The following is an 11,227-nucleotide window of genomic DNA, read 5'->3' on the forward strand; positions in this document are numbered from 1 at the left end:
TCCAACGAGTCAGTATCAGGTCAACGGTGGACGAGGTAGAGTTGTAAAGAGGTGAGAGGAGAACGTTATGTCACAACGCCGCCGATTTCTGCAGTATGCAGCCACAGGACGAAAATGTGTACAACGGAAGTCAAGGTCGATATATGTAAACGCCAGCGGAAGGGAAAAAAGTGTGCGAAAAGGTGGAGAGAGGCTTAGTTGCTATTATGCAACTCCGATGTCACCAGGGGAGAAAAGCAGGAGATGGCGAGAGGGAAAAAGACGCTGATTGCCAGAGAGAAGCAAAAAAATTTATTATGAACCACACCCAATAGGCCCTCACAGGCTAGGCTGCAGGCCCGGGGCCAGTATAGGCTCTAGGCAGGGGGTGAGGGGTTGTTGGGTAGACGGAACCGGAATGCTCACCAACCAGGAGGACCTGAAACTCAGCAGCACTGTGACGATTAGTGGGCATCGGGTGCAGCCCTCCTTTAGCGAGAGGCATTTTCTCAAGCCCTCATGGTGTCGGCAAGGCATGGTGTTCGGATTCGCCCGTGGCCCCCAGAACAGCCACTCAGAACCAGAATTCCTTCGCGGTCAATCGCCGAGATCTAGGTCCCCCTGCTGTCTCCCCCATCCCCCCTTCTCTTAACTGGAACTAGTCAAAGACTGCTGAATGGTTTAGGGTTGGAGAACCTGGACAACCACCCGTGAGGGGTCAATAAGTCTGGCACCTCCGGAGCTTGTTTTGAAGTCAACTGTACCTAATAGTATTATCACGACTCGAGGCCACTTTGGTCATTGACTTGCTCACCCACAACAACAACAACCAACTATTCCGGCCCAACTGGTATCATCAATCAAAGCCAGAACGATCACCAACCATTGGATCTAATCATTCCTCTTTCGGAACGACCACAATCATTACCAATGGATGCCGTGATTTCTCAGCTACAAGACCTCTTCGAAGGTCAAATAGTATGTGTGGAAATGATCAGCCTATACACCTCGCTCTACCCCCCCTCTCTCAGCTCATCTCAAGCCGCGTTCCCCAATTCTGACTCGTTGCGACCAGGATTTCGACGGTCAGCGTATTGCAGAGCGAATTTCCTCTGCCGTCTTAACCATCTCGTCTGTAAGGCTATCTCCTGTTCCCGAGCCCTTCAGGTCCCGGGTGTCACCTACTGTTGGCGGCTGATTAAGACGCTTACAGATTCTTGCTCTGATTATGGGCTTCATTGAACAAGACATCTATTTGACTATGTGGATCGGGTTGGCCGGCGCCGTGCTTGCAATGTTTTTGGTCGTTCCTCCTTGGCCAGTCTACAATCGACACCCTCAACCCTGGCATGGTTCCAAAACTGTATTGCCGCCAGGAGGCATTGTGGTGGAAACGAAGGCAAGATGACAATATGTGTGGATATCCCATGGACGAATCTAGCGGATCACAACGTCTTCAGGTCATTATTTGGCCTGGTTCTCTCGGCTGAAAACACCACATGGTCACCGTTTCCTGGCTCCTCCGTCTTCGATCGTCAAGGCATATGGCCATCAATGTCCATCAAAATCGTGCTGCCCAGGCGTGAGTCATCTGGCCGCTCAAGGCACCACATGCCAGTCCTCATCTCTCCATTCGACTCTGCGTGACTCTGCAGGAATGCTGCCAGGTGCCGCCTTGACCTTCAATCACAGCTATTCTCAAGGATATCCGGGAGGTGTTTAGACTTTTGCTCAATCCATCATTTATCGGCCGTACTTCTGGAATTCCCAGTCTCGGTTGTCCAGCGGGCACACCTGTCGCGTTTTAAGCCAGCGGGAGATGCAGTGGAAGTGAAAGGCGTGCTGAATTCGATAGTTAGTGGGCTGATCAAATAGTCACGGCTCCTCTCCTCACGTTGCAGATTCCCCATGCGACCGTACATTCCTCCGTCGTAGCCGCGCCCTGATTTGCCTGGCATTCGATGCCTGTGGCATTATTAGCCAAGGGGGCCAGTGAATCTGGGGTCAGAGCCGTAGCTTACAAAGATCCATGATGTGGTTTCTGCAGATGGCGCAGTTGTCGACGACAATGTCCCAAGCCCACAGGGCCACCGCATTCCACTACAATATATGAGTACAAGGTCAAGCGCAATCGCTGTGATCGAACCCACCTTCTTGACTTCAAATCTCTTCTTGGTGTCACCGCCCTCAGTGGGTCCCGATTTCGAGGCTTTGACAGGGGTTTTGCTCTTCGCATCAGACGGTGCAGTAGCATCGGCCATTTCAACGTCCGCCATTTGAATGTGTGGGAAGGTTGTCGCTTCTTCGACAGCAGGGTTGGGAGTGCGGGGAGGACGGTGGGAACCGAAGAAGATGTGGAATGTGGTTATGGAGGATCGTGTCAAGTTCTCGGGCCAACTCAAGGGTGGACTCGGTCCACGTGGGAATGGGCTGAATCAAAGGAGATGATGAAGGAAAGAGCCTGATGAGGTGGAATTCAAAGGCTTCTCAGGTTCAAACTGCGGAGTTGATGGACGGGATGAGCAAGGCGCAAGGCTGAAGCGATTGAGTGGCTGAGGATGAAGTCAGCTCGTAGACTACCTAGGTAATTAACTGGCTGGCTGGCTCGCTGGGGTGGCGACAATAATGGGTTACTAGGCAGCCCCCCCCCCCCAAGATCCTCTAACAACGCCCCTCTCGCCGCCCAGCCCAGCCCAGCCCAGCCGCAAGCACTGCCCAGGACCGCCCGCCGCCCTTTCGTATTTGTTTTCCTTCCTACCCTCTTGTCGCAGGCTCCTGCGTCACCCGGACTCACTCGCTTTCTTCGTCCCTTTTACCATATCACCTCCGCGGTTCACCGATCTGTTTCAAAACCAATATCTTCATTGCTATCGATACAACTATTGCATTTCAGACCAATCCTCTGTCTCACGGATAGATTTTGGTCGTTCGCGCATCAGTCACCACAGTACGTTCAGACAATGAACACTTACACTTCAACCTTCAACCGCATCTCACACCAACCACGACGACCTACTTTGAGACCCTACGCTTCGCCACACCGGAAACGCTCAAGATAGACGCCCACCTATACTCCCGGCCGGTCTAATTGTCCTCTTGTGCGATACAATACTCGTATACCTCTGAGCGTTCTGCATTTCATTATTCCTTATCTACTCAGGCCCTGGGCTGCCGATTTCATCAGGCCCATCACACCTCTCATACACAATGTCTGCAGCAACTGCGACTCCGATACCTCAAGCCTCCCGAGGTCCTCGCCGTTCAGGGAGGAACCACCGGCCGTCAGACGTTCGTGACGGCGACAGCACAACAGCTTCCGCAGGTCCTCGGCGCAACCCCTCCCCCGCCATGGGAAGTACAACAAAGAACAACAAAGGTCAACACCGCAAACCTCCACAAGGCAACAACAAGTCACAAATAGAAGGGAAGTATGGAAACATTCAGCAGGAGAAGGTCAAGGCGATGCCAACACCCGTGAAACCAGCCGCCTATGCGGGATCTGCTTTCCAACAATCACCAGCCCCTTCAGCTCTTCCTCTTCCGAGCTTCTATTCCAAATCTCTACCTACCACGAGCTCCATGCCACCACAACCTCCCATCTCAGAAGACACCAGCTCCCACGACTCTTCGGTTACACCAGGCGATGAATCACCAAGCAAGCGAGAATCAACTCCCTGTGACTTCCTCTTCGAAGCCGCCCGACAGGCAAGAGCCACTCCTCGGGGTGACAGCCCAGCCGCACGCTCCGGCAATCTCTCTGTTACCAATGGAAGTCCTGCTTCTCATTCACCCGCGCCCCGAGAGGGAGATCCCATGTTTCCCTTCGAGCTGGAAGGCGGGAACCCGGGAGAAGATGGACTGGCCTTCGCTACCCCTTACAAAGACCGCATTGAGGCTCTACGGTCCACCAAGTCCACGTCTACAGGAGGCAGAAGCATGGATGAGAACGAGCGCAGGGCGAAATCGGAGGCATTGAAGAAGTTGCTTATGAAATCAAGCGGTCGAGAAAACGGCACCGAAAATGATTCCGTCACCGATACTAATCCTTTCAACGCCAGAGCCCCGTATTCAGCGGGTGCTTCCCTTGCATATGGCCAGGCTCGTTCCAGCTCGAACCCCGGCACACCGGTCTACATGCACGAGAATTCCACGTATCATCATTCTCCGCCGAATTTCAATCCCGTCGGGTATCCATTCCCTGCCGCGCAGATGTATACTCCAAAGCGAACGAACTCTTCCCGGCTTAGACACGTCTATGGAGCACAGAGCGAGCCCGAGTACGCCGAGTTGTCGTCTGATAGTGCAATAACGCCACCGACGGCTTCCCGAAAACACAACTCCCGTCAACAATCCCAATATATTACAGGGCCATCCACGAACCAGCCGCAGATGCCGACTCATCGATCTAAGCCTAGTGCGCAACAACTTGAGGATGATTTGAGAAGGGTGCTGAAGCTGGACCTCACATCTCGAGGATGACTCGGTTCCTAGGGGAGCTTCTCATTGACATTTAGACGCACCTAAGACGTACCCACGGCTGGATCAAATGTACGGAGGACCATGGTTTGTTATCTTGATGAGATGACTCGGGTCAGGACGGCATGGACTTGTCGGTTTTGGGTTGGTTCATGTGGTGGTGTACTGGCACGGACGTTATCTCTGAAAGAACATATCATGGAGCAGATTTGGAAAGTATGAAACTAGAGACTGGTCATTCTTTTGAGATGGATCTCATTTGTTTTCCCAAAGGGATGATGGTGCTGGCTGGACACATACCTTCATACCTAACGAAGCTCACTTTTGCTTTGTAGACGAATGTAGATTTCTCTTCTTCCCGATTGCACAAAAAGCCCGTTGGTCACACATGTGCATGACCGCGATGACCTTTGTGCTTCTAACAATCCAGCAGATGCAGAGAGAAAAGGCGCCTGGAAGACAACCCCCCTCTCGAGCTTGCTACATAATAATGATATCCCCCCAACCCGCCGGCTTGTCCCGACCCAGCTCACACCTTTAATGGAGTGATGCCACCGCTGCCTTTGCGCCGGCATGGGCAGGTAATGGAAGGGAAAAGGGAAACGTAAAACCTCTCCTCGATAGCGGTGTCATCCTCCAAGTCATGTACATGATTGTGTCGTCCATTCACATTTCCCGTCAGCCATAGTATGTATACCATTAAGAGGCAACCAAAGAGCCGTGGACTCGTGGGGAAATGTTGATCGATCAGTCCTGCTTCGTCATCTTCTGATCAGCCACCTAACCATGCCCCCTTCCGGAGGGTGGTGGTGGTGGTCATATGCGTAATCGCTGATCCAGCTGGTTGTCCTGATCGGTACATGATGAAAGGAGTTTGTCTCCCCTCGAAGGGCTGGAGCTCCAAAATCTTGAAAAGATCCAGCGGTCACAGCGTCATGAAACATTTTAATTCTTGAAGGAGTTGGCCATGGCTGTCCGTCTGTCCGTCGTCACCATTGGCCCCAGAACTCCTGCTCAGTCACTGCTTGCACACCCTCTGCACCCGCAATTGACGCACTGAAGCCCGCCACCGCCCTCGCCCGCGCCGGCCTCGCCGTCCCTCTTCAACGACGCCTTCGGCACACGACAGATACAAGTACCCTGGAAGTTCGTCTCCTTGGTCTGCACGCAGCGCAGACAGCACAGCTTTTCGTACCCCTGCTTCTTCCACTTGGCGATCAGCGACGCGTCCGCGTACCCGTTCTTGAGCAGCCATTCGTACAGCTGCTTGGAGATGGCCTCCCGCTCGTAGTACAGGTCGTAGACGTAGCGGGACCGGGCGTGCGAGATCTGGAAGATGGGCCAGAGCGCTTCGTGTTTCTTTTTCCCTTCGTGTGACGCATTCTGTGCATCGCGCATCTTGTTCGAGTACTCGAGAAGAGTGTCTTCGATGTCTTCGAACCCTGCTGGGGGCGGCTTTTTGTGGGCGCGAGAGCGGACGGGAGGCATCTTCTTTTCTTTCCCTTTAAGTAGAGATATGAGGGATGTGCAATTGATGGAGACACTGGTGTTGAGAGTCTCCAGAGATTGAAGCAGGTAGCTTGTTTGAATGAATGGAATCCTTGTGTTGGGGCAGTTGGCAGGGAAAGGAAGGATCGTCGGAGGCAAGTGAGTGTTATATTATCTGGAACCAAAGAGAAGTGGCAGGCGAGGCTGCGAAAGACCCAAACTGCGCCCCGCAAGATTAGTTAATGCCTCGATGACGTATGTGGTAGCTTTGCCGAGATATTCTGCCTCGTCTCTGTTTAAAACGGCGAGGGCTTCTTACAATATACCACAGATGTTTCTGGCACACCCATGTGGACTGGACTAATCTCTGCTAGATACATTGAAGGTTAATACTATAGCTGTTGCTCACCATAAGTTAATTATCAGGCTGAGTACAAGGAGCATGGAATCACAGGCGGCTTGTCTCCCTCGGCACCCTTTTACTCTGCAGCACACATATTGTGAGCCCTGTCGCTGCAATTGCTTACGGATTGCAGGTTCGGCCGTATCCCCAAGTGGTATAAATCAAGATCTTAGCAGACGAATCCAGATGGTCAATGTTGTGTGGGATCATAGTCGAAGCATGCTAGATTTGTCCAGTCAGTCAGCCTTGTGGACAGATTCGCTGCCAAGGCAAGGCTGAGTACGTAAGGCAATAATACACGATTTTGACTCTCATGTCTTCCGCGACACCGATCGATATCTGAACAACTGCACCGTCAAATACATAAAGTCTGACTACTCCTCTGCCACCTATACCCAGCTCAGAACCTACCCCCCGCCATGGACGACGGCGAACTCAGCATCAACGCGCAAGACGTCGAGCGCCTGACTGACCGCGAAAAGCGGGAGCTACAAGGCTTTCTCCAAAGCGAGTCGCAAAAAGCCCAGGTTCAGAAACGTACGTCTCCCATCTCCCCCTATGTCGCTGCAGTTGAATGTGTAGAAAAGGAATATCCACTGACTTGTTGTCGATTTCTCCGTGTTTATAGAAATCCACGAATTGACCGAGCTATGCTTCAAGAAATGCATTACGGGTTCGATATCATCGGGCAAACTGGCTGGCAAAGAAGAGTCCTGCATGACCAACTGCGTGAACCGCCTGTTCGATTCGAACATGGTGATTCTGAAACATCTGGAGACGCTGAGGGCGAACCAGTGATCTCGACGCAGTGTCAGTGATTTGTGTCAAGACGAGAAGAGGCTGCGAACGCACTCGATTACACAGGTGCATTGTACAGAATAGAAGAGCTATAGCATGAGATGTGAAAGTTATCGGTCAGAGAAAGATGGCTTTACAGTGCGTTGGAATTGCTCCGACGGGCAGCAGCAGGCTTGGATTGAGCTCAGGCAGGCAGGCAGGCAGGTTTTGTGCTCATTTGTAACAACGACATCCGTCTCGGAAAAGCAATTGAAAAAGAATTTCTGCTCCTATTTTGGCGACGCCGATTGTTTTTTCGTGTCAATCATACCTCGAGATTCTATATCGAGGCGTCGATTGGGACCCTTGGCCGGCTGAATCATGCCCTTGATACCGATGCAATCCGTAGATGCCAGCTCGATGGACTCTCTCTCTCTCTCCTTTTCCCAGGCAATCAATCCATCACAACCCACTCCACGTGCAGACCCCTCCCACTTTACACAATCGACAGCTTCGTGGCCGCAATATCCAGCGCATCCACATCCGATGTTAATCTGGCGAAGGCCTTCTTCGTTCCGTCTGGTCGGATCAGGGTGTTGATCTTGACGGTCTCCACGTCGTACAACTTCTTCAGCGCCTCCTTGATCTGTCGCTTGTTGGCCTTGGTGTCCACGATGAATACCAGGGTGTTGTGCTCTTCGATCTTCTTCATCGCGCTCTCGGTGTTCAACGGGTGGATGAGAACCTTGTGGTGGTCGAGTCTCGTCTCATGGGGAATGGACTTGCGTGGGTATTTGGGAGATCGCGAGAGAACGAGCGTCTTGGGTCTGTGGAAAGTGGTGGATGTGCGAATTTTGCGGGCTTTGTTGGTGTGGACCTGAATAGACCGTGAGATGTCTTTCTTTCACCATGGAATTGTCATCGACAATAGTCAACGTACGCCTTTGAGGGTAGCTTTGGCGGCCTGGTTCGCTTTCGCACTCGGCTTCTTGGGCTTTGAGGAGCCACCTGATTCGTACCACTGTCAGCCCTCTATTCCACGCACAGGTCTGAACGGCGGAAGGAAACTCTAGAGAGTTTCTCTTCCTCGATCGGATTGAGCATTTTCGAATGCTCAGCTCCGGTTATTTCCCCTTCGCTCTGGCCTCAACAACATAGAAAGATTCGTACCTTTGGGCTTCTGGGTTGGTGGCGCCATCTCTGCTGTAATTGTGCCGGAGGGACTTGGTGTTGTAGATGGTCGTCAAAAAAGTTGTCAATCTCAAGTCGCAGATTCGGGCAAGTTGATTGTGGGCTTCCGCATGCCAAGACTTCATTTTTGCCAAGTTCTTGTTCGGCGGATCATTTCGCCACACAGCGTACTCCTCCGCAGCGGTTCTTTTCGTCGAATATCATAGGGGTATTTCCCTTCTTCTAGTCAAGTTGTACGAAGATTAATCTGACACAATACGGTTGCTGCACCCAGGTTGACAGTCAGGCCGGATGTTGAGGCGATGGTGTAGGCCTTTCAACCCATCGCAACTCAAGGAATTTCTCCCGGTTTAGAATGGCATTCACCGGTGGCTCTGGCGAAGACAACAGAACCAAACATGACCTTGAGGATGAAGACGCCGATGCGATCCTAGCATCTCTGGAGGAGGAAGACTCCGCAGCTTATCGTGCTCAGAGACTGGCAGAATTGAAAACCGCAGCCGGTGGGTCTGCGGGAACTACGGCCCTTGCGACGGTCAAGAACGCGTATATCACTCTGAAAAGTGACGATGAGGCTCTGACTTTCACGACTGAGCACGAGAGGGCAGTGCTCCATTTCTTCCATCCCGATTTTGCCAGGTGCAACACAATGGACAGCCACTGTGAGCTCATTGCGGAAAGGCACGCAGAGTACGGAAGTGCAGACGTTTCCTTTGGCAGAATCGATGTCAAGAACGCCCCCTTTGTGGTTGAGAAATTGAGTGTGAGAGTGTTGCCTTGTGTGGTTGGTTTTGTCAAGGGAGCTGTCAAAGGGAGGGTCACCGGATTTGAGGGACTCTGTTGGAATGGCAAAGAGGGTAGTATGGATGTCACCAGAGCTCTGGAGGATGTACTTCTGGGTTGGAAAGTGTTACCTAAGAAACTCCTCCTTGGACACGAAGACGAGGGCAGTGGCGACGACGAGGATGCGCCAGATTGTCGAAAAGCAGTCCGTGGAGCTATCCGCAGTCGCAACCAGAAGAATGACGACGACGACGACGACGACGATTGGGACTGAATGAGTCCAGAGCAAAGTGACGGTCATGTATACCACAGTTGACTCCTCTACTCGTCACCTCATATTCCATCAACGGGTCAGTCGGTGCCCGAGCAACGAGTCCCCGACCCAAATCGCAACGCGTTGATGGTGCCTTGACTTGCTCAAAGATGGATCGACAGTCTTGAGCCCAATGCGATGCGTGGGCTACCGGGAATACATGAGTGATTTGTCCCGATCCTCCGGGTCAGGAACGGGTTTTTGCAAGATGGTCAAGCCAGGTCAAAGCGGGAGGCCAGGGTCAGCAGTGTAATCATCGATGCATTGTCATTGACGGTTCTTTGTGTAATAGCCTTGCACCCCCTATGCTGGCTGTCCTGATACGGTATAACGAGAATGGAAGAGCAAGATTGAAGTGGATCCAGTCTGAGATAATGCGGTCCATCATGAAGGAGATTAGCTAGAGTCACTGCAGCGTTAGTGGAGTTGTTAGACTCGATATACCATCACCAGCTACGAGGCTGTAAGAGTATCAGATCAGCGTCGGCAGTCCAACACTTCTGAGTGACTAAGCCTAGGTGTTTCAGATTTTGACATACTTACAAGCCTCTGGGAGAGGCCTTGATCAGTCTCTTCGAGAGCCTGCTGCAAATAGTCATATCGAGGTGTTGTCTCCGTCCGGTTCTTTGTCTACGAAACGGACACCAGCTGAGTTGAGTCCGCTTGCTCGTCGACTGCTGCTGCTCGCATCCTCTACTTAGCTCCTGAGGAATGAAAGGGGAGGAGCTTTCCGTGCACGCGGCGAGCAAACACGCAGCTGATGCCCTTCCTCCACGGATAGCACAGCCCTGGACGTGACCCCTAGGCTAACAGTTCCACAGTTGAAAGTACCTGCAGCATATTAAAGTGTGAATTACATGCCTTTCGCTCGGGGGCATGGAAAATGTCCGAACTTTGAACGATAGTGCATGCAGAAGTTAGAGGCGGGTCGGCAAACAGCGAAAGGCTATTGTTTCAATCCACGCGTTGTCAAAGCTAGTGATCATCGAAAGTGTCAAGGAAGTTAACTATCTGATCGCAGGGGTAACTCGATTCAAGCCGGGTCCTCGATGTCATCGGTGAACGGCGGAAACAACCGTTCTTGGAGAGAAACTGTCGAGGACAACGCTGAGCTGCCCATAACCCCTATTCAAAGATTTTTCCACGGGCGTTCTTCGTTAGGCAAGAGGTGCGCGTCTATCTGTGTCGATCACCATGAGGAAGGAAGTAATTTCCTTGCGTATGTGACTGATATTTGGTCAGAACATCAGCTGCATGGTCTTCAATATGTGGCTTTCCCAATGCGTCTCTCGCCCGAGGACATGAAGACGTGGGGAACAGTCTCTTCGACTGAGCCAAGCTAGACCGGGACGTTTTCTTGTCCTGGACCTAGCTACCTCGTCCCATAACAAGCGAGAATGAGCATTGTCGGCCCTGACTTGTGAAGACTGAGGTTGGTGTCAAACCACCCTTATCGGCGGTAAGTCGCAGTGTCAAGGTACAGTACACATGGATAGTACGGACTTTGAAACAGACCCGCAAACGAAGAAACCCTAGACGCAAATCAAATCCGGTAGACTTTTCACCCCCTACTGCAAACGCGATCGGCTGGATCTCCCGGGGACCAAATCTGATCGCCAGGAGCTATTGAAGACGCGAGCCAGGTCCTGGGTGCGAAATCCTCCGTAGTCCGGGCAATTTTGTAGGGACAGGGATTGTAGCTGGCAGCAGAACGAAGATATCGGAAATTATATCTGCTGAGCTGAACACGCGCAGGCCGGTGGGACGCAACTTGGGGGCGCCGCGAGTGCTTGGCTGGGCTGCGGCTCGTTTTGGGG

General features: G+C 52.1%; 6 protein-coding genes across 6 annotated transcripts; 3 read left to right on the plus strand and 3 right to left on the minus strand.

Annotated features, from left to right (window-relative positions):
* Positions 1-1,722: 1,722 nt before the first annotated feature.
* Positions 1,723-2,255, minus strand: AYL99_03365 (RING-box protein 1A; the record flags this gene model as incomplete). Its single annotated transcript, XM_018834881.1, has 4 exons — positions 1,723-1,821; positions 1,874-1,944; positions 2,001-2,079; positions 2,130-2,255. The coding sequence occupies 4 exons, from the start codon at positions 2,253-2,255 to the stop codon at positions 1,723-1,725; spliced, it is 375 nt and encodes a 124-aa protein (XP_018694531.1).
* A 931-nt stretch (positions 2,256-3,186) lies between these two features.
* Positions 3,187-4,458, plus strand: AYL99_03366 (hypothetical protein; the record flags this gene model as incomplete). The annotated part of the gene is made up of 1 exon (XM_018834882.1): positions 3,187-4,458. The coding sequence occupies one exon, from the start codon at positions 3,187-3,189 to the stop codon at positions 4,456-4,458; it is 1,272 nt and encodes a 423-aa protein (XP_018694532.1).
* A 1,011-nt stretch (positions 4,459-5,469) lies between these two features.
* On the minus strand, positions 5,470-5,943 carry AYL99_03367 (hypothetical protein; the record flags this gene model as incomplete). The annotated part of the gene is made up of 1 exon (XM_018834883.1): positions 5,470-5,943. One exon carries the CDS (start codon positions 5,941-5,943, stop codon positions 5,470-5,472), a length of 474 nt encoding a protein of 157 aa, XP_018694533.1.
* Positions 5,944-6,765: 822 nt separating this feature from the next.
* On the plus strand, positions 6,766-7,144 carry AYL99_03368 (hypothetical protein; the record flags this gene model as incomplete). Its single annotated transcript, XM_018834884.1, has 2 exons — positions 6,766-6,883; positions 6,975-7,144. The coding sequence occupies 2 exons, from the start codon at positions 6,766-6,768 to the stop codon at positions 7,142-7,144; spliced, it is 288 nt and encodes a 95-aa protein (XP_018694534.1).
* Positions 7,145-7,619: 475 nt separating this feature from the next.
* AYL99_03369 (hypothetical protein) lies at positions 7,620-8,321 on the minus strand (the record flags this gene model as incomplete). Its single annotated transcript, XM_018834885.1, has 3 exons — positions 7,620-8,000; positions 8,064-8,131; positions 8,294-8,321. The coding sequence occupies 3 exons, from the start codon at positions 8,319-8,321 to the stop codon at positions 7,620-7,622; spliced, it is 477 nt and encodes a 158-aa protein (XP_018694535.1).
* A 348-nt stretch (positions 8,322-8,669) lies between these two features.
* On the plus strand, positions 8,670-9,371 carry AYL99_03370 (hypothetical protein; the record flags this gene model as incomplete). Its single annotated transcript, XM_018834886.1, has 1 exon — positions 8,670-9,371. One exon carries the CDS (start codon positions 8,670-8,672, stop codon positions 9,369-9,371), a length of 702 nt encoding a protein of 233 aa, XP_018694536.1.
* Between the last annotated feature and the right edge of the window lie 1,856 nt (positions 9,372-11,227).

This window comes from Fonsecaea erecta, assembly GCF_001651985.1.
Source record: "Fonsecaea erecta strain CBS 125763 chromosome Unknown Scaff3, whole genome shotgun sequence".
Lineage (NCBI taxonomy): Eukaryota > Fungi > Ascomycota > Eurotiomycetes > Chaetothyriales > Herpotrichiellaceae > Fonsecaea > Fonsecaea erecta.